Source organism: Pteropus vampyrus, unplaced genomic scaffold (assembly GCF_000151845.1).
Source record: "Pteropus vampyrus isolate Shadow unplaced genomic scaffold, Pvam_2.0 Scaffold1, whole genome shotgun sequence".
NCBI lineage: Eukaryota > Metazoa > Chordata > Mammalia > Chiroptera > Pteropodidae > Pteropus > Pteropus vampyrus.
The window spans coordinates 41,936,819-41,962,862 of NW_011888782.1; the positions used below are offsets into that span (position 1 = coordinate 41,936,819).

Here is a 26,044-nt window from a genome sequence, read left to right on the forward strand (position 1 = left end):
TGATCGCTCGCGCACCGTCAAGCCTGCTGTATATGTGCCGTTACTCGGCTTCGCTACACGAGAGGGTCCTCTGCCCTTTCTAAAGGCCGAGGGAACGAACGACGTCAGCTACCACCGGAGGCCAAGGCCCCAGAAGTTAGGCTCACAAACAGCAGCGGGGTGAAAGGAAAGAGAAAGGGCTGCCCAAGACGCGCACCGGTGCCCACTTCACGCCCAGTTTCCCTTGACCCGGAAGTTATTCTCCCCTTCTCCTCTACGGTTACGAAGGGAGAAGAAGGGCAACCAGGTCTGGCCCGGCATGCCCCGGGCTTCCGGTAACCTTTGGCCCTTTCCTGTCGTACGCTCTGGCTTCCTAGCGTGCTCATTCGTTCACTGCCTTCCTTCCCTTCGGTTTTCTTTCGCACACTACCTGGGGACTGTGGCGCCCGCGACCAGCAGAAAGGCGGTGGTGGAGGACGCTCGTTATGGCCGCCTCTAAACCTGTAGAGGCGGCGGTGGTCGCCGCGGCTGCACCTGGCTCCGGGAGTGGGGTGGGCGGCGGTGGTGCGACTGCGGGCCCGGGCACCGGGGGCCTTCCGCGATGGCAGCTGGCGCTGGCGGTCGGAGCGCCCCTGCTGCTGGGCGCGGGTGCCATGTACCTGTGGAGCCGGCAGCGACGGCGTCGAGAGGCCGGGGGCGGAGGCGACGCTGGAGGCCTGAAGCGCAACAGTGAACGGAAGACCCCCGAGGGTAGGGCCAGTCCGGCCCTGGGCAGCGGACACCCCGAAGGTCCCGGTGCTCACCTGGAAATGGTGAGAAGCAGCCCTGGGCCATAGAGGTGGAACCCAGCGGTTGCAGCCTTTCCTTGATGGGTTGTGCCGGTCAGGGGGCTTCCGATCAGAAGGCAGTACATGGGTTTAGGGCGACTCGTTTCTGGCTACCTTTATAGGGAATGGAGTAGCCTGAGGGCACAGGTTAGCAACATCCTTTGACAGTTTCCTATTCAGAAAAATATTTTTCTCAGTGATACAGCATTTATCTCTAGCGTTGTGGGTATTGGGTACGTTTGTGAATGTGATGATTGTATTTAGTTAGTAAAGGAAGCCAAATTCCATTAACGATTGGTACGTTGCTATACGAATTGCTTTGATTTCCAAGGCCTAGAACTTAATTGGTAATAACCTTTTGATAACAAGCCACTCCACTTCTTTTGAAGTGTCTTAGGGTTGGGGATAGGGCTACAATTACTATTGGTTAACAGTAAAATGTTGCTCATTGGCATTTTTTTTTAACCTGTGAGAGGTGAATTCTTACGTATTTTGGGCAGAAGCATCTTAAATTCATTTTTTCTTTTTACCTGGAAATTTACATGACCAAGCCTGACATACGTGAAACAGATTCTCTGATGTTAGGCGAAGCATCGGAGTATCTGGTGAAACGCTTTGTGTGCTTTTGTTGAACTATTAAATCCTTTTAGTATCTAAACAGCTGTCCGGGAAATTGGCCAGGTTGCGTTTAATAATACTAGGGTGGGGTGATATGGAGGGCTTTATCTGCGTCTAGGATTATACAGTGGTAGTTACAGAGTAAATCAGAGGTCAGAGAAGTCTTTGGTCACATAACTCCTAATTATATACATTAAAAGTCATTTTCATGTTTTACTATTCAAGGTTGAAGACATGTTTTTACTAAGTAGTCAAATTAGCCTTAAAGGAAATTTTGATGTGGAAATGAGCTACCGTAGTTTAGTGCTTACTCCATGTCAGTCATGCTGGGTATGAGAGATCCAGATTTTCTAATAGGAGAGTAAAACATTGCCTTTTTTTTTTTACTGTAGAAAAGGTGCATTACAGTATAGTGGAAGAACACATGGACTGTGGGAACTAGGAGATGTGTGCTTTGTGTTGGGCTCTCCAAGCATAGTTACCTTGGGAAAGTCATTTTATCTCTTTGGCCTTAGTGTCATCCTGTAGAATAACGATTAAAATAGTAGATTTCTTAGGTTTCTTCCAGCCCTAAATGGTGATTCTGAGTGCTGCTAATGAATGGTAATGACAGGGATCCTTTGAATTAGTCATCATTAGTCACGTCATTTTAGAATGTCTGAAATTCTCATCATTTCCTATTTCATTTGTTAATTTTAATCGCAGAATAGTGGATGAATGAAAAATAAATAACATTTCTCAGTTCTATAATAATCACCAAAAATAAAGATGGTTTCTCTACCTGAAACTAGGTTTTGACATTGCAATTTCAAAAATACTACCCCATCTCACCCATTTGGCATTTGATAGAATTTAGCAAACTGTCTTTGAGATTTTAGATTTCCTTAAATCCCATTTTCAGTTTTTCAACGTTGTCTGGATCCAGACTGTGATTTTTAAATTTCATGATGTTTTGTAGTTTTACCAGGACAATTTTTTTCACCTGCCATTAAAAAGTAGACCTTAAGATTAACTTTTTTGTGTAACTTGAACTGCTTTAAAATGATTTATTGTTTTTGACCCATAATAAAACTGAGCGAAACACTCGCACATACTGTTGTACATCTTGTGGAATTTGTCGGCTTGTACCTATAATCTTGCTTTGAGTTACTAGATGATTCTTTAGTAAAGCAGCAATAAGAATGTTTTTGCCTTTTAATAGAAATTTGTGTTTTAACTGTTATGACCAATAAATATTGAAAGATTTCTCTTTTTTATAGTCTGGTCCTTAGAGTTACTATTAGATTATATGAATACACTGACCACTAATTGTAATTTATTATCTGTGGTTGGAAAAATTGCTTTATATTTAAATAGCAACTTTAAATTGGCAACGTCGGTGGATTTTGTAATTAAGGAAACATTTGTTTCGACTAATGGAAAAGCTGGCAGAATCCTGATGCCTTGAACTGTTCTTTCTCCACCTGAACAGCTGTAAATTTTAAGGGAATGAAGGAATGGACAAATTGTCAGTTCAGGGTTCAGTATCAGTGAATAATGTGGAAAATCAGTGTTTTTTTGGTCTTTTGGCTTATGTTTGCCTTTATGTAAAATTAACTAATAAAATTACTGGATTTCTCTATTGGGTTTGAGATTTTCATGTGGAATGTATACTATATCCAATTATCTTTTTGGGGGGATAGCAAACACTTGTTATGAAAAAGCAGAAATTTACATTTTTGTTTAATTAATGTAGATTTTAGGATTTCACTAAAGAAAGGCATCTAATCACAATCGATAGCATCTGAGATTGTAGTCTGCCATTATCCACAGGGGACACGTTCCAAGACCTCCAGTGGATGCCTGAAACCACAGATAGTACCAAATCCCATATTTACAGATGTTCCTTGACTTATGATGGGTTTACTTCTCAATAAACCCATCGTAAGTTGAAAATATTGTAAGTCAAAAATGCCTTTAATGGTGCCCTATGGAGTATTGGTTGTTTACCCTCATGAATGCATGGCTGACTGGGAACTGTGGCTCATTGCCGCTTCCCGGTATCACAAGAGAGTATCATACCACATATCACTAGCCCAAGGAAAGAGCAAAATTCAGAATTTGAAGTACAGTTTCTACTCAATGTGTATTGTTTTTACACTGTCGTAAAGATGAAAGATCGTAACTCGAACTGCTGTTAAATTGGGGGCCCTCTGTCCTGTTTTTGTTGTTGTTCTTATACATACCTATGATAAAGTTTAATTTATAAATTAGGCACAGTAAGAGATAAACAATAAGTAATAAAATAGAACAATTTATAATGTAATAAAAATTATATGAATGTGGCGAGAATCTCTCAAAATACCTTATTGTGTGGTAAGATGAAATGAGGTGAATGACGTAAGCATTATGACAGTGTTAAGCTACTATTGACCTTCTGACAACACACCAGAAGGATGATCTGCTTTGGGTGATCCTGGCTCATAGTCAGAAGCAGATGATGTCGACTGGGAAAATTTTCCGACCATAGGTAACCAAAGCTGGAAAGTGAAACCACAGATAAAGGGAGTACTGCTGTACTTGAAGTATTAACTCATATTCCATTTGGGGCCATTATAAAATCTACTGTGATGTGCCATTGATTCAGTATTTTTTTCAAAAAAGATTTAAAGAATTATAGATTCTCAAAGAAAGTTCTTTAAAGATCATCTTATCCATATGACTTCTCAATATCTGGGCCTAAGTTATCGCAAGAAACCACCACACCCCCACATAAACCAAACCTGGTATTCAGGATGCACAGATGTCTTAGGTTTTCTTTTTTCAAACAACCCATGACTTAAAAAAAAAAAAAATGCATCTGTTTAAAAGCATTATTGACAATAGTAGCATTTTATCCAATTGGTTTTTTAATCTGATGATAAAAAATAGTTATTCTGGTGTTCAGTTTTTTTAATGTTACACAGGTTATCCCAGACCTCTTGAATGAGAAGGAAGAAATGTACCTGAACATTTTGATAATGGGATCAGAGACTTGAGTAACCTGCTATTATGGATCATCTTCTAAATGAAATAATTCTCTCCTCCCAAATGATCTGTTTCCAGTTATTTTTTTAAATCAAGATCACCAATGATATGCTTATATAATTAAGTTCAGTGAACATCTTTCAGACTTTAACGATTCTTGCAATATTTCACATTGTTTTCTCTTAATTTCATAACTTTTCCTGTGGCTTCTGAGACACCGCTTTCTGAGAGTCTCACAAATCCTGAGAGTCCCGTGCTTAAGACAAGTAGTGGTCTGTTCTTACCCACGAGACATAATTGAAAGTCATGACTGAAGACCTTCCATGATCTTGATCCTGCTTACCCTTTCAACTTCTCTTGCCACTTCCTTGTTTCTCGTCTTGGATGTTCTGTGAACACTGCCTTTGAGTCACAACATGTAGGCCATTTTACCTTTTCTGAAAACTTTCTCTAAGCACACCACTACAGAACTTTTTCTTTACATAGCACTTTCACATGAGTACTAGAGTTGCTTATCCATGTCTTTCCTACTATACTCTTGAACCTGTGAAGGTTGTGATGGCTCTTTCCCACCATTGTGTTCTCTGAACCTTATAAAATGCCTGGCACATGGCAGGTGTTGAGTGAACCAATGAAGCTTCATTGATATCTGTAAATATATATGTGTATATACATGTATATTCCACAGGTTGAATAGTTTTTCAAAATTTCCAGCTTTTTATTCTACCAATTGATTCTAGAAATTGGTATAACAGTCTTAAACCTCATTTAGGCATTCTTTTTATAAGTCACTTGAGTTTATATGAACTACTACAACCACAGTGCTGCAAAAGCAGCTCTCTTTCAAGTAGGTTTTTCTTAGGTAAAGAGTACTCATGATTTAGTAGGTGGGGTTCTTGCGGAAAAGATCCAGAATCAGACCGGCGAGAAACCAAGCAGCATTTGGAGAGTTGGAGAACTCAGGTTTACTACACTGGCGGACCCAGAGGAGCTAGTGCTTTGAAGATCTGGGCCCAGAGCTCAGTTGCAACACTCCTTATATAGACCTGATTGGGTAATTTGAACTCAGGCCACTACAAAATGGCGGTAGTCACTATGGTTGCAGGTAGTTACAAAGTGCTACAAAGCACGGGAGTTGCTGGGGTTACAAACATATTTTGCTTAGAACAAGCAAATGGAAGGTGAGTCTTTAGTCAGTTTTGGGTACAGCCCATGTATCAAGCATATTTACAGAAGCAGAACAGAGAGCTGATTAGCCTTTTGAATGAAAATTCCTCTTCAAGGTTGATTGTAGATTTTTTAAATTTCTAGATATAATATAGGAAAGGACTTTATTAGGTATTTTCTTATTATGCTAGGTTTGATTCATATAAAAGTAACAACTGATCGATAACATATTGAAAGTTTGTTTCTTATGCAGTAAGTGTTCCAGAGTTAAATGCTACTTTTGTAAAGCTAGGATTTAAATATAACAAATATGCTTTTGGAATTTGGTAAATTAAGAGAATAAGACCATTTAATGGACGCATTATCGAACCACCTCATGTATAATTTAACTGAATACCCATTTTATTTTTCTCACGCAAGGATTAATGAACCTAATTCTAACTTGTTTTTCTTTCAGTGACTACATGTGATCATCAAGATAATTTACAAATATTTGCTAAGAATTTACAGTGATTCCGTACTGCCAAATGTGTATCAGTGAAAACTTTCTGTATTGTAGTCACATTAGCATTGTAGGGCTTGTTCTAAGGGTCCCTTTCTGGTCTCAATTTCTTCTCTGTGTGTGCTTAAATAACCTTGTTTTTCTTCTTGGAGTATTTTCCTAACTGTCCTTTGTTAGTCATTTTTGTTCCAGAGCAGATTCTTTAAGTAACCTTCATTGACTGTCAAACCTTGATTGTTTCCTTAGTTTGTGTTCTACTAAATGTATCAGGCTCATACCTTAATATCTGTAGTTTTGGTCTTGAAATGTTACTTGTTTTCCAGAGTAGATCCCTCTCTGCAGAGGTTGGGGGCAGGCTCCTAGGTTTGCTTCTTGTTTTAACAAGTTTCAGCTCACAGTGTTTATTGAAGAGAGAAGTTACATACATATTTACTATGTTTCTCATTGTTTCCTTTTAGATTTATTACCCTGAGTTATTTGTTTTTAAGTCTTGTGTTTTACCCAAGTTTTGGATATGTGTGTGTGTAGTTGCTACTCTTTGGACTAATAATTTTCTGGTTATTAGCTATAAAATTTACTAATTACCTAATGTACATTTTCTTAACTGGGGTTTCAGTATTTTTTTAAATTAATTTATTTAATTGAAATGATTTAAATTTTTTGATCAATATTTTGATCAGTATTAGTTCTTTTGGGAGGCTGCCAGTTTATACTTGTTTCCTGCACTAGCCTCTTGTGTTCCTCCAGCATAAAGACTATCCTGTTGGTTGTACAGTGGGGTCACATCAAGTGTGCTTTTAACTAAAATGAATTCAGTTATGCTTGGTTGGCAAAAAGAAAAAAAAAGATCTAACTGTGCTGATGATTCCCTTTGTCTTTCACTTCATAACCCTTCACCCTGGCGTCAGTAGTGAGCAAGATACAATACCTGAGTGTTTCCTTTTTTTCACATCCAGAATGTGAATCTGGATGTGATTCTAATGATGAAGATTCATATTCATAAAACATGCATGACAGTTTATGCAGTAGAGGAGTAAAGTTTAGGCAATCCGGAGTCTGATTGCTTGAGTTTGAATCCTGCTTTGGGCAAATTTCTCAATCTCTCTGCGTATCAGTTTCTTTAAATGCAAAATGGGGATAATAGCACCTTGAATCTCAAAGAATTTTTTAAAGTGATTTTTGACAGTTAATTTTTGCCTCATGCATTAACTTCAGGCTTCCTTATAAGATTTGACTCCAAATATTTGTTGAATTCATTTAGCAGAATCACAGGGTCATGGAGTTGACTCTGCTGGACAGATATTCACTGTGAAGAGATGAAACTCAGATCTTGGATGGAAAAGGCAGAGTTTTCTATTAGTTTAAGTAATACCTTGATAAACTAGGTAGAAATAAAGCTCTTTTCTTTTTTATAGTTCAGCTGTATTCTTACTGGTATTTGCTAAGTTTAAATTTATGACCATGTATTGCTCGTGGAAATTGAGTACAGTACATAGTACCTAATCTTTTAGAAAGAGATTAGTATTTTTTGAACCCACCAAAGTTACATGTAGGAGGCCAGAGCAGCAAGAGAGGAGTAATGGGAGTTTGGAGTCTTGTGTGTAAGCAGTGGGAGTAACTAGAGGGTTTTGAGCAGGGAATGTCATGATCCAGTTTACTTGCTTAAAAGATCTTATAGATCAATTAGAAACTAATTTGTTGTAAGAAATGCAAGGGGAAGATGCATTTTCACAGAAATTTAGGGTAAAATATGATAGAATGTTCAGTACCTTAAAAAGACTACCAAAACCAGAAGTGATTTCCAACAAAATAAATTAGTCTTTTAAATCTCCTTAGTAGCTTTAAACTTTTTCCTCCAGTGCATTTATAATTTCTGCCTGGTATTGGCCTCAGAGCTTATGAAAGTAGGATCTAGACCCTGACATAGCAAAGGCTGGTGTCAGTTGATAATCTGGCATTGTGCTAACCAATTTTTTGTTCTAAATTCTATCAGTGAGCCAAAATAATGAGCTTTTTTGTACTGTCCTTGTTGTAATGTCATTCTTTCTCTGCATTTTTATTAATGAAAGGAAGCAGTTGGGCAGAAAAGAATGAGGGTGGTGGTGAGTAGAAAGTGATAAAGATGTTAACCAAGATTGAGCACTACACAAATGTAGTTTGGTTTCTTTCTCGAGTGACAGTGTTGGAGCAATAGAAGAAAATTTGCAATTTGGTGGTTTGCCTATGTAATTTGATCATTTTCTATGTATTGTCGTTCAGAGTATTGTTTTTTCTACACTACAGTAAGGAAAGAAAATTAAGCAGACTCTGGTTTTGGCCTGAGAGGATGAAAAATTTATAATAATTTTTAAAAGGAAGCCATTATAAAACTTGGATAAATGGGCGGCGGTGGGGGGGGGGGAATAGCTAATTAAAAGATTCAGTTGGTTGGCTTTTTTAGGTAATTTAGACTTTGCTGAATAAAAATAAGAAATATCTGTATTTCTAAGCAGAGGAAGCCTTGTGTACCTATCCAGATTTCTCTCTATTCTTCTAACTTGTCAATCCTCACTGTGACTGCCTCTCCTTGTGATATCATTTAGCCTTAAACTTCAGGTAGACAGGAAAGAGTTCATTACCTATTTATGCTAATGAAACAAGGTCATTACTCTGCCCAGAGAATGTTTTTATTTAGTTTGCAAATCTTTAGTAAAAATACTAAATAAATCTTCAGTATGTTTGTAGTCAGACATACTTCTCACATGCATTTCATATGCCACATTATTTTCTGTATAAACAGCCCTCTAGTTTAGAATGTGAAGTAGCTGTTCTCAATGACATAGAAACACTCTAAACTTTTTGCAAGAAATTGAAATGTTTTTCTTTCCTTTATATTTAATGTCAAAAGTAAGGGAGTTTCATTATTTTGAAGTTTTATTAGTCACCATAGGGTTCATGATTATGATGTGTTTGTGTGTTCTTGGCAGATTGTGCCTTTTATCAATAAAACTGTCCTGCGTTCCATCTAAGGCTTTTGAATATTTTACCTAAGACTGCCTTCTTTTAGTTAATATTTGCCTTCTGTAATTTCTTTACATTCTTTTTGACCTGTCATTCCATTTTAGGTCATGTCTTATAAGCAGCATAGTTATTTTTTATTTTAAATAGTTTGAAATTTTTTTAATATGGTGATTTAACCTATTTACATTTGTTGTTAGTGACTTGTTTAACGATTCCTGCGGTTAGTACCCTGCTTTTTTGTGTCTTCCTTTATCCTCCTCTTCCTGCTTTGTGTTGTATTGCTCATCTGTCCCATTCTAGGGTTTATTTTTACTGATAAGAAAGTTGTAGATCTCCATTTCGGTATAAGATTTTAAGTTCAAGATAATCTTTCTTCAGAACTTTGAAGTTGTTACCCCATTATTTTTTAGTACCTAATATTGGCGACAGTCTGCACAAGTTTGATTCTTTATCCTTTGTAGGTAATCTTTTCTACCTAAAAAAAAACTCAGGACTTTTTGTTGTGACATTTCATTGTGATATGTCAAAAATGTGTGTCATTTTTTTCCAACTCCAGGAATTTTTCTAATATTTCCTTAGAAACTCCTTTCTATGTCTAGATACTCCTAAACTTCAGATAAATAAATATTGGAACTTCTGGATTTATACTCCATGTCATTTAACTTTTCCTCCAAACTTCTTACCTCCCTATCCTTTGTTTTCATTGCATTCTAGTAGACTTCCTTGGCTCCCATTTCTACTTGTTAATTTCTTTTCAATGATGCCCATCCCAATATACAACCCATCCATTTGGTTAATTGTTGTAATCTTTTTTTAAATTTCAAGATGTATATTGTTGCTCTTTAAAAGCACTCCCCCTGCCCTTTTAATGACTGTGATAACTTCCCATTCCTCTGGTATTAAATTTTGTTTGGTTTATTCTGCTTTCTTAAATATTAATATTCTACTTGAGTTCAGTGCCTCTTTTATGGTATTAATTTTCCTTTATGTTAACAATTCTTGACAGTAGTCTTTTGAAAGACAGGCAAGGTATTCCTGTCACTTGTCTCTGGATATAGGGGATCTTTATTCTTTCTAATAAACATAGCTGTACTCCAGTATGACTTCCGCTTTTCTCAGTGGAGTGGAGGACTTCGGAGCTTGCTTCAAATGCAGTTTTCCAGCAATTACCTTGATAATTGTCCCCCATAGTCAACAGTTACATAAGAGATTTCTAGTTGTCTTCTATTATAGATGTTTTGTGCCAAGGAATTTTACTGTCAAAGTTTATGGAAGTTGATTAAAGCTATTGACAAATGGAAGATTTTATTTTCATATTAATTATTTGGTTTCTTTCATCCTCTCACATCCTAGTTTTAAAGTATGAATATTCCTTGTTGATAGTGGTTTGCTTAATCTAGCTGTTTAATATTCTGAACTTAGTTTCCTACTAATCCTCCTGTGCATTTTATAGTTTTTAAAAAATAACTATAGATGTAGTCAGACTAAAGGAAAAGGGAAACAAAAGATAAATGGAGGAAAAAGGCAGCAAAGAAAAATAAAGCAAGAGTAAGGGAGAAAAAAGCAGATAGAAAAAAGGGTGGTTATCTTTTTTGTGACAGAGATGCCCTGGGACCCTAAGCAACTTAGCTTTCACAGCCCCTGTAAGTTATTTGTGGGTGCACCTACTTATGCTTTGGCTTTGTCAGAGTTTATCTGTTGAAGACAAATGGATTCTTTTATAATCACATTTGTTAAATTGGACAGTGTTGACAAAGTTTTGGGTAAACAGATGCCACAAAGCTCTTGGACCTAGTAGTGGGAATCTGGACAACTGGATTCGTCTACAGAGATGTTTTCCATGTGTTGATTGACATATTCGCAGCTGTCTTCAGTGGGTATTAACTGCCAACACTTCCATACTGTACGCATGAAGTATATAAGTTGGGTCCTTCAGAAGCAGACTCTGAGACAGAGATAGAAGTGTAAAAAAATTATTGCTGAGCAAACAATAGATTTGTGATAAAAATTAATGAAGATGGCAATGTGTTTCTAGTGTTTATTCTACACTGTTGACAAACAGTCTAATAGAAAAATAGCAACACACATGAATAAGTGGTTTTTGGAATAAGAAAGCCAGATGCTAATAAACATGAAAAGATTTTCACATTCATTAATAGAGAGGAAAATAATATTGGAATATTACTTCATACCAGAGTATTTCAGCTTTGGCACTATTGACATTTTGAATCTGATAATTCTTCATTGTGAGGGGCTGTCCTGTGCATTGGTGAAAATTAGCAGCATCCCTGGTGTCGATGCACTACAAGTAGGTCCTCTTACCACCCCCAGCTGTGACAATCAGAATGTCTCCAGATACTGTCAAATGTGCTCTAGCACAGGGTCCGGTGCTCCTATGAGAATCTAATGCCTGATGATCTGAGGTGGAACTGAGGTGGTGACGCTAGCACTGGGGAGAGGCTACAAATACAGATGAAGCTTTGCTCGTCCGCCGCTCTTCTGCTCCGTGTGGCCCAGTTCTTGATAGGCCATGGACTGGTACTGGTTTGTGGTCCTAGAGGGTAAAATCACTCCTGATTGAGAACCACTGTTTTATACCCATTAGACTGGCAAAAATTAACATAGCTATCACACCTGTTGCTGGCAGGAATAGCAAGAAAGTTGTACATTAAAGCACTACAGCCTTTTTCTAGAAAAGTCTGAGTATTTTTGAAATTAAAAATATATAAACCTTCTGGCTTAGCAATTCCACTACTGAGACTATCCCATGAAGATATGTATATGAAGAGACTTGAATTGTAAATAGACATTCTACACTCCCCTTTTTCTTCTCTGTTTATTTAATCCCTGCGATCTGAATCTATTCCTGAGTATTGATAAGTATTTAACAATTGTTTCCTCTCATTTCAGAACTCTCTTGATAGAGCCCAAGCAGCCAAGAACAAAGGCAACAAATATTTTAAAGCAGGAAAATATGAACAAGCTATTCAGTGCTATACTGAGGCTATCAGTTTATGCCCTACAGAGAAGAACGTTGACCTTTCCACATTTTATCAAAACAGAGCTGCTGCCTTTGAACAATTGGTAGGTATCCTAGGTTGTTTTTTCTGTTTTTTTGTTTCTCTTTATTTACATAATGTTTAAAGCCACTTGAATCTAATAAATTGTTTGAAGTTGTCTGGAAATGACAGGATTTTTGTTTTGTTTTTATTTTCTTTAATTTCATAACTTAAGAACAAATATAAGTTTTGTTTGGTACAAATATAATCTACAGGTTTTTTTTTTTTATGTGTGTGTATCAGATTTCATAGATAATACAGAAAGTTAAAAGTTTCTGGTGACTCTCCTCAACAGTTTGAGGCTCTTTCTTCAACTTTTTGTCTGTATATATGTAATAGTAGCAAATAGAGAAAAGACCAAAGATGAGTTCCTGTTATACATACCGTTTTCAGCATATTTTTTAGTTGCTACTATATCTTGTACAGCTTTTTATAGCAGACGCAGATCTGTTTCACTTTTTAAAGGCTGTATGTAGTAGCTGTTTTATGGTTCTATAGGGAAAACATCTCCCTATTAATGAATATTTAGATTGCTTCCTATTGTCCCTATTGCATTCAGTGTTGCAGTAAATATTTTAGGGTTTTTTTTTTTTTTTTTTTGCATACTTTTGGGAGAATTCTAGAAATCCAAATATAAAGATAGCACCAGTACCTACTTCCAACAATAACATAGCAATGAGCATACTTTTTTGTTCATATTCTCACTGACGGTGATTATCAGTCTTAATAATATTGGCCACTCTTTTAGGTGAAAAAAATACTATGTAATTATTTTAATTTGTACTTATTGAGATGGTGCTGAAGTTGACCATTCCTTTCTATGTTTATTGGGCATTTGTATTCTCTGCATTTATTTTCAACCAAATTTTATTGACTCTCTCATCTTGGAAGGTTACTATACTAGGAGCTGGGTTTCTAGAAGCAAACAATGATACACAGAACTTAAAGGTAGCTAAACAATGAACTACTGAATGACATTTTGATAACTGCTTTGAAGAAATAAATGATTCTATAATAGAGGAATGACTGAAGATAGGGTTGGTGCATAAAACAGTGGGGAAGAGAATGTTATAAGTAGAGGAAACAATATGTGTAATTGCTCTAAGGTAGGAAAGAGTTTAATGTGATTAATGAAGTTTAAAGGGTCCTAAAGTATAAAGAGATGAAATTGGAGAGGTAGCAGAGATCAAATCAAGCAAAGCTTTGTAATGGTTAGAAATATGGATTTGATTCTGAGTGTAATGGGAGATATTGAAGAGTTTTAAGTAGGGCAAGAACACCATCTAAAATTGCTCTCACTGTTCTGTTAAGACTATATTGGAAGGAGGCAAGAGTGAAGGCAGGGAGATTAAGTAAGGATGTTGTCGCAGTAGCCTAGGGAAGACATGAAGGAAAGCTAAAGACCAACAGCACCGAATGTGAAAAGTGAAGAGAAGGAGGAATTTTAATAATAGTGGGGTGGGGAAAGGAGTGAGACAGCTAAGTAGACAGTTGACTTGGGAAATGTCTCTGAAAAAAAACACTTTAGGAAAGTGGTTTGGACTAAAGAGATAAATTTGGAAATCATCTAATTTTAGATGTTATATAATGCCAGAACAATAGATGTTATCACCTAGGGAGAGAGGATTCCAGCAGGTAGAGATCAGGTAGAGGGGGAGAATTCAGTAAAGGAACTTGAGAAGGAGCAGCCAGTGAAGTGAGGTGGATGGAAATCAAGTGGAGTGGCAACTTTTTGAAGGTTTGGCCAATAAAGAGGAGCTGAGAAATGGATAACTGCAGGGAATTATGGAATAAAAGGAATGTTTTTAAAAGATGGAAAATCAAGGCAATTTTTATGCTCATGGGAATGAGTTAATAGAGAAGCAGATGGAGAGGTGAGATGTCTAACAAATCGAAGTCCTCGAAGTGGAGAAGAGTGTGGATCCATATCACAAGTAGAGGGTTGGCCCTTGATGAAGAGGGGCAGTTCCTCAATTCTGTTTGTTTTATTTTTAATGGTGACATTGGTTAATGAAATCTAATAAGTTTCAGCTGTAAACTTTAATAATAAGGCATATATATATTTACACTGTGTGTTCACCTCCCATAGTTAGATTTCTTTCTGTCACCACACATTTGACTCCCTTTATCCCATCTACCTCCCCGCACCACCCTCTGGTAACCACTAGTCTATAGTCCATGTCCATGAGTCCGTTTATTTTTCTTATTCATTGTTGCTTTTAGGTTTATAACCCACATATAAATGATATCATGTGATTTTCAACTTTTTCTATCTGGCTTGTTTCGCTTAGTGTGATTATTTCAAGGTCCATCCATGTTGTCGCAAATGGCAGTATTTCATCTCTTCTTATGGCTGAGTAATATTCCATTGTATATATGTACCACAGCTTCTTTAGCCAATCATCTATTGTAGGACAGTTTGGTTGCTTCCATGTTTGGCCACCGTGACTAATGCTGCTATGAATATCAGTGTACAAATATCTATTTGGATATGGGTTTTCAAGTCTTTGGGTAAATACCCAGTAGAAGGATTGCTGGATCATGTACTAGATCAATTCTTAGTTTTTTGAGGAACCTCCATACTGTTTTCCATAGTGGCTGTACCAATTTGCAGTCCCAGCAGCAGTGTATGAGGGTTCCTTTTTCTCTGTATCCTCTCCAACATTTGTTATTACTTGTCCTGTTGATTATAGTTATTCTAACAAGTGTGAGATGGTATCTCATTGTGGTTTTGATATGCATTTCCCTAAAGTTCCTCAATTCTACCAGGAAGGAAAGAGATGATATGAGTACATAGATGCAGTTAGGTTTATAGATTTGATGGTAGAAAGATGGCCTAAGTATGTCCTTTGCCTGTTCTTTAAAATCTTTATTGCAGATATTTGTATGAACTGTTGTAATGTATTGTGGATATTAACTCTTTGTATGTATTGGGAATATTTTTTCCTATTGTGGGACTCTTAATACTCAGCCTGTTAAATTTGGAAAACTGATTTCTGCTGAACAGTGCTTCCTTTAGTGTGACTTTTTTTTAATACTTTCAATTGCAGCAAAAATGGAAAGAGGTGGCACAAGATTGTACAAAGGCTGTTGAACTTAATCCCAAATATGTGAAAGCTCTCTTTAGACGTGCAAAAGCCCACGAGAAGCTAGACAATAAGAAGGAATGTTTAGAAGGTGAGGGTATTTTTGTTTCCATATGAAAATTACTAAAGGATTTGTAGTCATTGGTAAATGTATGTGAAACTCTGCCTGTGAGCAGCAAAATTATTTGTATTCAAAAGTTTAGCTCTTCCCCAATAGAAACTTTGTTTTCTGGTTTAAATTGACATTGCTGATATTTGAGTATCATCTCTGTTCCTAAATATGTAATTAAATGAGTAATAAGATTTGGACTTTACATGACACACATTTGAAACTTAACAGTTAATGAGCACCATTGTAATTCCATGACTAAGAAAATCAGAAAAGAGGTTTCACTGAGTGACAGTATTTTTAAGATTCTACTTATCAATTAATAACCCATATAAATATGAAATAATTTTGAGATGAATCATTAAAGAAAACATTTGGGTTTTGGCTGTGGTATTTTCAAACATTATTTTATACCCAATTAGAAATTATGTAATTGGTACAAAGCATCAGGTGAATTTGTCATTTTTAGTAAATACTGTAAATATTCTGTGGCCTCTAATTGGCCATCTGCTGCCAAGACTTCAGTTAGAGTATAGGGCTTTTAAAGTACATTCCTCTGGGTGCCATGGAGCTAAACCACAGTGTAATTTCTACAAGCTAAATATGTTTTCCACTACAATTTAAATCTGACATATTTGAATTAAAACCATCAATAATCAAGAGATTTAGCCGTCTTTTTAATAACATTGTTATTTAAAAGGAAAAAGCCATTTTATTTTGAAAAATCTGGAGTACCAAATGAGAGTGGTTTAGAGAACATTTTAGAAAAATTTTAGGTTTTGTGGTATCACATACTTGTTTGAAGTATCAAGATCAAGGATTTGGAATTGTAAGAAATTGTGTTCAGAAAGAGAGGGAACAGCCATTGTTAGAGCACTCTGAATGAAAGGTTGAGAGTTTAAGGAACCACTCATCTTTTTAATTTCAAACCTCTGTATCTTGAGCTGTGGCATAACCCCATGAAAATGGTATTTTGGAGCATATTTAATTGAGAGCTCTGGCAAGATGGCTGTGGAGACAAGGAATAACTCTGAGGCCTATAAAAAAGACCAGACATAAGAGAGGCACACTATGTCGATTTAGCCTATAGTTACTGGCCTAAGAGAATGTTCTGGATTCCTTGTTTTCTTTGCTATGTAAAATATTAGAGCTGTGAGAAATATCACAAATCATGCATTACAGTCCCTTCCATTTCACAGGTGAGCAAAGTGAATCTCATAAAAATGAAGTGACTTTCTGAGCTTTGAATTTGGTCACAGAGTATATAAAACTAAAATGTTAAGAATCAGTTTATTGGAGATGAAATTGATAGCCCCAAAAGGCTGTGAATTTAGTCTGGTTTTCTGTAGTAATGTGCCCATTTGATACTGTTCATCATCTTTGCAATAATTTCATACTTACTTTTGCTTTCCCATCATTTCTAGATGTCACTGCTGTGTGTATATTAGAAGGGTTCCAAAATCAACAAAGCATGCTGTTAGCTGATAAAGTTCTTAAACTTCTTGGAAAAGAAAAAGCCAAAGAAAAATACAAGGTAAATTAATCGGAATTGGTTAATAGAAGGCGTATACTTTGTGAATGGTCATTTCTAATTTATATTGCTTAAAACATGGGCATGATGATAATGATAACAACTGCTCTGGATTATATTTCTTTTTCCTTTAAACTTGGGCTTTTGTAGCTTATCTTTTGTTAATAATTGTAAGCTATGTCCAGTATCATACCTGGAGAATATTGAAAGAATGCATCTGTATTAGGAGTCACCAAACAATGGCCTGCCTCCAGGCCAAATCCAGTCTGCCACCTGTTTTTGTAAACAACGTTTTATTAGAACTCAGCCATTCACACATTATTTTTGGCTGCTTCTCAGCTATAATGGCAGAGTCATGCGGTTGTGATGGAGGTTGTGTGACCTAAAAGCCTAAAATACTTATTATTTGGCCTTTTATAGACAAAATTTGCCAGTCCCTATCCTACATCATTGAAGTTTTTGAAGGCATACTATATAAATGGGCATTGATGTTAAGCAGTAAGAGATAGTTTTATTCAAGAAACATTTATTGAACAAAGCTCCACAGTGGGCATTTTACAAGAGTAGATGCAAAGACATTACCCATATGAATTACAATTTAGTGTGAGGCCATTAATAAGTATAAAAGGCATGGTATGGTGAAGTGTCATGAAAGGATATGAGTGGAGTACTGTGGGAGTACCATAGGCATCACTGAACATCACAGGAGATTATTAAATTTCAGTAATTTAGCAATTGTTCCTTTTTTCTTTAACAAGTTGCTTTTCTCTTTAATAAGCTGTGTTTTTAACTTTACATCTCTGAATATTAGCTGAGTTAAAATAGGTTTTTTCACTGCAAGATTTTCATGTGCTAAGATGTGTTGCAAATCTCTATAAGGAATATGGCTGCAGTGGTTCCTAGTCTTTTTAAACTATGGAACCTTTTCCCCCCCTCCGAGCCTCTCATAAAACTGGTGTTCTTCAAAACACTTTGTAAAATATCTTGTTATAGTCTCACAAACTGAACCTCGAAGGAACCTGGTTTCCTTGCATATACTTACATAATGTTATTGTTGAGTAAATTATGCTGGTTGAACTGAAGGGGTGGTAAGGAAATATGTTAACCTACCTTTACATAGGTTCCAAATTGGTTTCCACATATATTTTCTAATCTGTTTGTATGCCACTATGTAAATCACAAAATACTTTTCATATTATTTTGGTGCTTACAAACCCTGTAAGATAAATAAGGCAAGCATTTTTACTGTTCTTGTAGAGAAAACTGAAAATGACATTTTCAAGGTCACATAGCTAATAAGTCGCATAGCTAATAAGTCACACAGCTAAAATTTGTATTTGTTCCTTTGATACTTAAGTCCATTACTTATAACATTGTTTTCATTTTAAATTTCATTTTAAATTTGTAATAGCTTCATTTCTAAGCAGAATTAGGAGACCAAAGGCATTGATTTATTCCGCCTCCAGTTAAGTGCTATTTAAATTTGTATTTAAGTTCTTCCCCTAAAGCGGTAAATGATTACCACTATATATTCTTACTCACAATCTTTAGTGAAATAGTAAAGTTAGACCTGTTTGTCACTTAATGAGTGACCATTTGATTTAAAATATTTGTTTGTATAATCCTAAATTAAGACATATTGAATCTCTCCCCAGAGAGAGCACAAAGATACAGGTTTTCCCTTAGGTTTCCTGTTCAGTTTTCTTCTTTCCCAATCTCATCTATCCTAGGTTAGATCATTTACTTACACAGCCAGATATCTTTTTGCCCTCCTTCGAATACAAAGTTGTTAAATCTACAAAAATAACAGAAATGATGATTGTTATACATTTTAATATGCCACATTTTCATTTTAAAGATTTGAGGTTGAGGTCTGAATATAAGAGCCCTTTGGCTGTTAGTCTCTTTTCTCTCTTCTTTTAAAACTTTATCTTCTTAATTGTACTATACAGAGAAACAAAATATTCCTATAATTATGAATAAGGTTGCCATACCAAAAAGCAATTAAAATAGGAAATGTGATTTCATTCTAATGTTCAGTGGTATTTACTGTAATGGAGATCTTCAGGTGCAGTACAGCTATAGGGCAGTTGAGAAAGCCTGTGGTAAATAGACTCAACATTTCAGCACCTGTGTAAGACATGGTCTTGAGTAGTAAATTGAAATGTTGTATTCTATGACAGGAACCAGGAGGAGGAGATAATTTTAACTCAGCAATTGTTTGCCTCTTGAATTCCAGATTTTACCTTCTTTTACTTGTAGTTCTAAAAGTTCTTGATATTTTACATCTTTGGAGAGGGAAAAGGCTCTTATTTAAAAACCTCCCTTGACTAGCTGTGACTGGGAGCTTTACCATTCCCACTGTCTTATGGTTTGGAGCCTGACATTATTCTTCAGTTATTTAAAAAAGAGGTTCCAATTTTTACAACAGCTTTTCATGGTGTTCTACAAATGTACCTGCTTCTTTGGTTAGTTTTTTCTCATTTTGATATATTTAAACATGATTAAATTTCAGAATCGTGAACCTCTGATGCCATCTCCACAGTTTATCAAATCTTACTTCAGTTCTTTCACGGATGATATAATTTCTCAACCCATGCTTAAAGGAGAGAAGTCTGATGAAGATAAAGACAAAGAAGGGGAGGCTTTAGAAGTGAAAGAAAAGTAAGTATATCAAGTATAGGTATCTGGTTAATGTTTTGGCAGGGGAGATTTTTTTGTTTTGTTTTTGTTTTTTTGCTGCCATAGTGCGTAAGTGGGGCTTTTGGGTCACCTCAAAAAAAAATCTCTATAGATAGATATAAAATAAAAATAATATATAATAATAGTATTATTATAATAAAAATACTTCTCGCATGTGTCTGTTACACCCTGAGAGTTACTTCTCTAGTGACTTAAGGTTTCATTGCCGGGAATCTGCCCTGCTCTTAGGATCTTACATGATATTCTCAAGAGGACCCCCGGTGAGTCAAGTGATTGGCTATGTTCGATTAGGGGCACTAACTTGAAAATTATCGTGTAGCTGAATCTGCAGATGTTTTAGTGCAGGGAAGTTTATAATTTATAAACTGTGAGATGCTTAAAAATGCCCAAAAGATTGACTTCAAGTTTTTTTCTGCTTGCCTAGGAAGATGCCGTTCTTTGGGCTTCTTGTGTTAGAGAGTTAAAACCAAAGTACAGTATCAGATACCATGTTTACAACTGGAGATCAGTGATATAATCTAGTATATGAGCCATTTAGCCTGCTTATCCATTTATATTTATGAATATTACTGTCGTTTTGCTGTTAAGGCTAGCTTTCCTCTCTGAAAGAAAAGACAGTATTATTACCAATATGGCATTTTTAAGTGAATTTGGAAGAAAGGAGAATATTGTTCCTGTAGCAAAACATAGTTTTACATCTATAGCATATCGGAAGGTTTGAGGAAACAGATTGCTTTTAATTTGTATCTTTCAATTTTTTCAGCATCGTTTTCCACCTTTTAAGAAAGATACGATGCCTAATTGTACAAGAAGTTCAGATTTTAGTTAGTTGATACTCAGTCTTTTCAGAAAATTGGGGAATAAATATTTAACATGATGGCAATAATTTCCTCTTTTGGTTAGGAAATAGTCCTTGTCCCGGAAAAACTACAATGAAGTTAATACCATTTTTCTAAAAGCTATATTGGGAGGTGGCAAGACATAGCTACCTCTCACCAGTGCACTAACTGGAATTGGACCTAAGTTTTTGAATTCCATTTTACTCTGAGTCTTAGCTTCATTGTTTTTTAAATGTGGATAATGCCTTTGAGGGTTATTGTGAGGTTTAAAGGTTATGTTTGTAAGCATCTGGCATTTAGGCTCAATAAGTAGGACCCATTATTACTTCCATTCTGATTTAATAATTGTTTTCTTAACCTGGTGACCTGAGGAACAAAACTAGAGTATAGGGAATATTAGAATGTAATTGTAGGAGAGGTTAGTGCAGAGTTTATAAGATTTTGACTAACAGCTTTTAAGTCACTTGCCAGTTTTCTCTATTCAGAATACATAACAAATGAAATGAGAAATTGTATTTTAATTTATAGAGCCTTATATTTGTAAGACTCCTTAAAGCTCATCTCATATAAATTCCTTTTCAGTTCAAAAAAATTCCTTCTGCAAGCATTCTTGATAACTGTCATTATCTTAAGAAGAATAATGATACCGTGGTCACTGCATTTTTAAGAAGTAGGAATGGGTGTGTTTTTAAAGTTTTCTTTCTTTTTTTTTTAAATTATTTATTTAATCAAAGAAATGATTAAATTGTTTTTTTTTCCTTTTTTTCCCCCCTCGTCTGCCTACCCCCTCAAGTTTTCTTTTGATAGAAGAATCTTCCTTTAAATTTGCTTCTTTGGTATTTCCACCTGTTCCTTCTAGGTCTATTTTTTTTGGTGAAACAACACAACTTCTGGATGAGAGCCTTTCAGATATTTCTCTGCCTCCAGTCTTGCTCTCTTGCAGTGTATTTTCCACAACTCAGCTCGAGTGATCTTTACAGACCAAAGCTTGGGCCACACCTCTTCCCTTGGCTTCTGTAGCTCTGAACTCACTTGATTATTTCCTTTTCTCTGTTTTTTCCATTAGTCATAAACTAACTGTTGCGTGCCATCAGTGTGTCACAGATGTGAAGGTGAATAAGATTTGCCCTTGTTGCAAATCAGTCTGTCATTAGCTTTTCTTTTCACATATCTAAATGTCGAAGCCTGGCAGTAACCCTAGGTGTCTGCCATTGACTCTGCTGTTTCTTTTTTGAAACTCTTTGTTCAAGGCATCAAGAAAATCCCAGTTTGCATCAAAAATCCTATATTACCATTACCTGCCCTGCCCCACTACAGTCCCACACTGGCTGGCTAACTTGTTAAGCGGAAATGGACATTTGCTTGTATACTAAAGGTGGCAAGTTTTAGTATTTGATCATCTCTTAGTAAATAATTTCCTGTTCATCTTTATTTTCAGTTCTGGATATTTAAAGGCCAAACAGTATATGGAAGAAGAAAACTATGATAAAATCATAAGTGAATGCTCAAAAGAAATAGATGCTCAAGGCAAATACATGGCAGAAGCATTATTACTACGAGCCACCTTTTACCTGCTTATTGGCAATGCCAATGCAGCGAAACCAGATTTAGATAAGGTCATCAGTTTGAAAGACGCTAATGTGAAGGTATGTTTAAAAATGTGTGTGTGAAAAATTAAAAAATAAATAAAAGTAAAAACTTAGGTAAGTTTTGCCAAATATTTTGCATTCTGATTGCCATTGTCCAAACAGCTATTTTTGTTTTGGAAGGGATTATGCCTAATGATGATTGAGTTGGTGTAGTGAAACTGAAGCATAAGTATCGATGACATTTATCTTTAGGAAAGGAAAATTTTTTTTTTCTATAACATCTGGCAGCTTCAGCTTCCCCTTGTAGTACTGCCTACTGTAATGGACTAACTATATTTGGGTAGGGGTAAAGTTGAGATAGCAGTGGAATAGGTAAGGCTGCAAGTAACATACAATATGTAGTAAAAGATTATAAAATGCATTTAATAAAAATAAATGCATTTAATAGATTCTGAAAGATTTTATGTTACATGAAGAAAAAAACAGATTCTAAAAATATGATATTAATACTGAGATATACCAAAAGTTTTTTTAGTTGTGTCATTGGGACAACCATCATTTTTCAGATGTTCTTATATATATGTAGTTATTTTCATAATTCAGATTAGGGGAGTCTCTTGAATTGTATGAGCTTTCTCCTCAGTATAAAAAGACAGAACTTAGCCACCAATTAAGTCTATTCCTTACAAATTTGTTAATTCTCTGACTTCTTTCTTCATTGAATTAAGTAAATTTGGGCTTTTTTTCACCTCCAAATGAAGCATTCATGTATTTTTTAGAATATAAAAGTTGTTTTCAAGGTCTAAGTATTTAACAAATATCTAAACTTCTTGTAAACAAAAGTAATTACGATTAAGTATTAAAAGTTCCTTTCAAAATGAGATTTGCAAGTTGAAGATACCCAAATAATATTATCTTTATTTCCTGCTGATTGCAGTATGTTCTGTTAGTATTTTTATTATAATTGTGGGAGCATTCTTGTTTCATTCAGGAAGACATTTTCATGTAGTTTTGCCTTTAAAAAAGTTTATAGAGAGGAAACCTGTATCTTGCTTTAATGATCAATTTTTCATTTTAATGGCAAGTAGTAATGATGCCTGTCGTGCCATGTACAAAAATTAATAACTCAAATGGATCAGAGACCTAAATTGTAAGAGCTAAAACTATAAAACTCTTAGAAGAAAACATAGGAGGAAATCTTCATTACCTTGGGTTAGGTAATGGTTCCTTAGAATATGACACCAAAAGCACAAGCAACCCCCAGTTCACCACCCACCCCCCAAAAAAAGGACTTCATCAAAAATTTAAAACTTTTGTGATTGAAAGGATACCATCAAGAAAGAGAAAACACATTGCATAGACTGGGAGAAAATATTCACTAATCATATATATTTGATAAAGGGCTTATATCAAGAATATATAAAGAACTTTTCTACTAGTCAGCACTAAAAACACAACTCAATTTAAACATAGACGAAGGACTTGAATAGATATTTCTCTAAAGAATACATATGAATGGCCAATAAGAACATCATTAGCTGTTAGGGAAATTCAAATCAAAATCATGAGGTATCACTTTACACCCATTAGGATAGCAGTAAGCACAGAATGATGAACAATTAAAAGTACTGGCAAGGGTATGGAGAAATGGAAACTTTCACACATTGCTGGCAGGATGTAAAATGGTAAAATCCCTTTGGAAATTAGGAGTTCGTCAAAAAGTTAAAGTATTAGCATATGACTTAACAGTTCTCTGGTAGGTATATATCTAAGAGAATTGAATATATATGTCAACATAAAAACTCGTACATGAACGTTCATAGCAGCATTATTCGTAATAGCCAAAAAGTAGAAGCAACTCAGATGTTCATCAACTGATGAATGAATAAAAAATGGGGAATAGCTATACAACAGAATATTTCATAAAAAAGAATAAAGTACTGATATGTGCTACAATACAGATGAACCTTGAAAACATACTAAGTGAAAGAAGCTAGACACAAAAGAACACATAATGTACAATTCCATTTTTATGAAATTTCTGGAATATACAAATTCATAGAAATAGAAAGTAAACTGACATATTAGAAGGGAGATGGGGAGTGACTGCTAATGTGTATGAGGTTTCTTTTGGGGGTGATGAAAATGTTCTGGAGTTAGATGGTGATGGTTGCACAACTCTGAATGTACTAAAAACAACTGACTTGTACACTTTAAATGGGTGAGCTTTACGGTATGTGAAATACAATTCAATACAGCTGTTATTTTTTTAAAAACTAAATTGGAATTAAAAGTAGTAGTGATGAACTTTTTCTCATTTTGGGCATGTAGCTTCGAGCAAACGCTCTCATCAAAAGAGGCAGTATGTACATGCAACAGCAGCAACCTCTGCTGTCTACTCAAGACTTCAACATGGCTGCTGACATCGACCCTCAGAATGCAGATGTTTATCACCATCGAGGACAGGTAAACCTATCTTCTTACCAAGAGTTCTGACCTTTGTATTGAGGAATCTTATGCCATATTCAAGTCTTAAAGTTTTCTTATATCATTTCTGATATCTGTGAACAAAGTATCACAGTGGTTTACAGTTTGGTTTAGCATTTATTCTCATTTCAACATCTGTCCTTATAATTTTGATATTATTTTAAAAATGGAAAAGGCAGGCTACAAATGTTAGCCAGCCAGTTCAAGTTTTTCAGGTGTTCCTGGTTTTGAGGTTTTCAATGAATAACATTAAAAACATTTAATTAGCATTTTTAGTTAATGCTAGAATCAACATAATATTTTTGTGGGCTTCTTCCTATAAGGAAATAATTAGCCTAGACTATCCAAACAGTACAAAAAAAAAAAAAATCTCTTCTGAATGGAGTTATGATCTGCATTTTTAGTAAAAAATATATAGTGAAGAAAACAGTTCCTAATTTTAGCCTCATCTGGGGAAAACGTGGATGTATAATCTGCTTGTTTAACATGACTTCTTGAAATGCATTATGGTGGAAAGTATGGGCTATCTATATGATAGAAAGGCTGGAGTTCTAATGGAGAATTTTACCTAATATTTCTGTATGAAGGCTATTAAGAAGTGTTGAGATAACCTCTTTAAGTGCTTTACATTTCGATACTTACTGGATAGTATTTTAAGATTAATTTGAAAGCTGGTTATCTGATGTCTGGTCTGCTTTGAAATTTCAGTTAAAAATGTCTAGTTTTGTAGAAGGGTTTTTTGCTTAAGAGTGATCAAAATTTCAGTGCAAAAGTGGTAGGTTTATAGCGTTTTAAAAATTGGACACTTGTTTTAAGTTTTAAAATCTTTACTTAAAATTATAAGATATTCTAGGTCACTGTTTCTAGAAAATAATTCTATATTGAATAATCAGTACACGCTTAGCATTATGCTGAGCTGTGATAAGAAACAGTGCATACTTACATGGTACATCTGTTTGAATTGCATTTATTTATGTATTTTTTCCTTAGCTGAAAATATTGCTTGATCAAGTTGAAGAAGCAGTGGCAGATTTTGATGAATGTATTAGATTAAGACCTGAGTCTGCTCTGGCACAAGCTCAGAAATGTTTTGCTTTGGTAGGTTCTAGTTTCTTTTGTATTTTTCTAAACATTTTATTTCCCCATTGTTAACAAAAATGAGAATCTCATTGTCTACAAAGTCATCTTCCCCCCCACTCTGCCCCCCACCAAAGGATGCGGGTGGGGGGAAATCATGTTAGTTTAGGGAAGTAGAAGTATATACATATGCTCATTAAGGTACTGCTCCTGTATTTCTCTGGACATATTATTTGAGCTCAGTCTTGATAGATGTTTGTCCCTGATTTTTATGCTCCCTTGAACAGCAATATTCCCCTTGCTTCTGTACCATAAACTAACTAGTACAAAGAACAAAAGCATTTTGAGGAAATAACTGCTTTTTCATCTTGCCTTTTTAGAATTATTAATATTCAGAAATACAAGTGAAAATCAGGTAAAATACATCCATTTATAGTGAAATATGAGGTCCTAACAAGAATTTTT

The 26,044-nt window shown here is 35.4% G+C and overlaps 1 protein-coding gene across 1 annotated transcript in view; it reads left to right on the forward strand.

Annotated features, from left to right (window-relative positions):
- Positions 1–30: 30 nt before the first annotated feature.
- Positions 31–26,044, forward strand: part of TOMM70 (translocase of outer mitochondrial membrane 70) — a 34,424-nt gene continuing 8,410 nt past the window's right edge. Inside the window, exons 1-8 of the mRNA XM_011354435.2 lie at positions 31–791; positions 12,010–12,183; positions 15,209–15,335; positions 16,778–16,887; positions 19,400–19,548; positions 21,865–22,072; positions 24,347–24,481; positions 25,493–25,600. Of these exons, the coding sequence (XP_011352737.1) occupies positions 465–791; positions 12,010–12,183; positions 15,209–15,335; positions 16,778–16,887; positions 19,400–19,548; positions 21,865–22,072; positions 24,347–24,481; positions 25,493–25,600 (1,338 nt within the window). The 5' untranslated portion in view covers positions 31–464. The remainder of the gene's footprint in view (positions 792–12,009; positions 12,184–15,208; positions 15,336–16,777; positions 16,888–19,399; positions 19,549–21,864; positions 22,073–24,346; positions 24,482–25,492; positions 25,601–26,044) is intronic.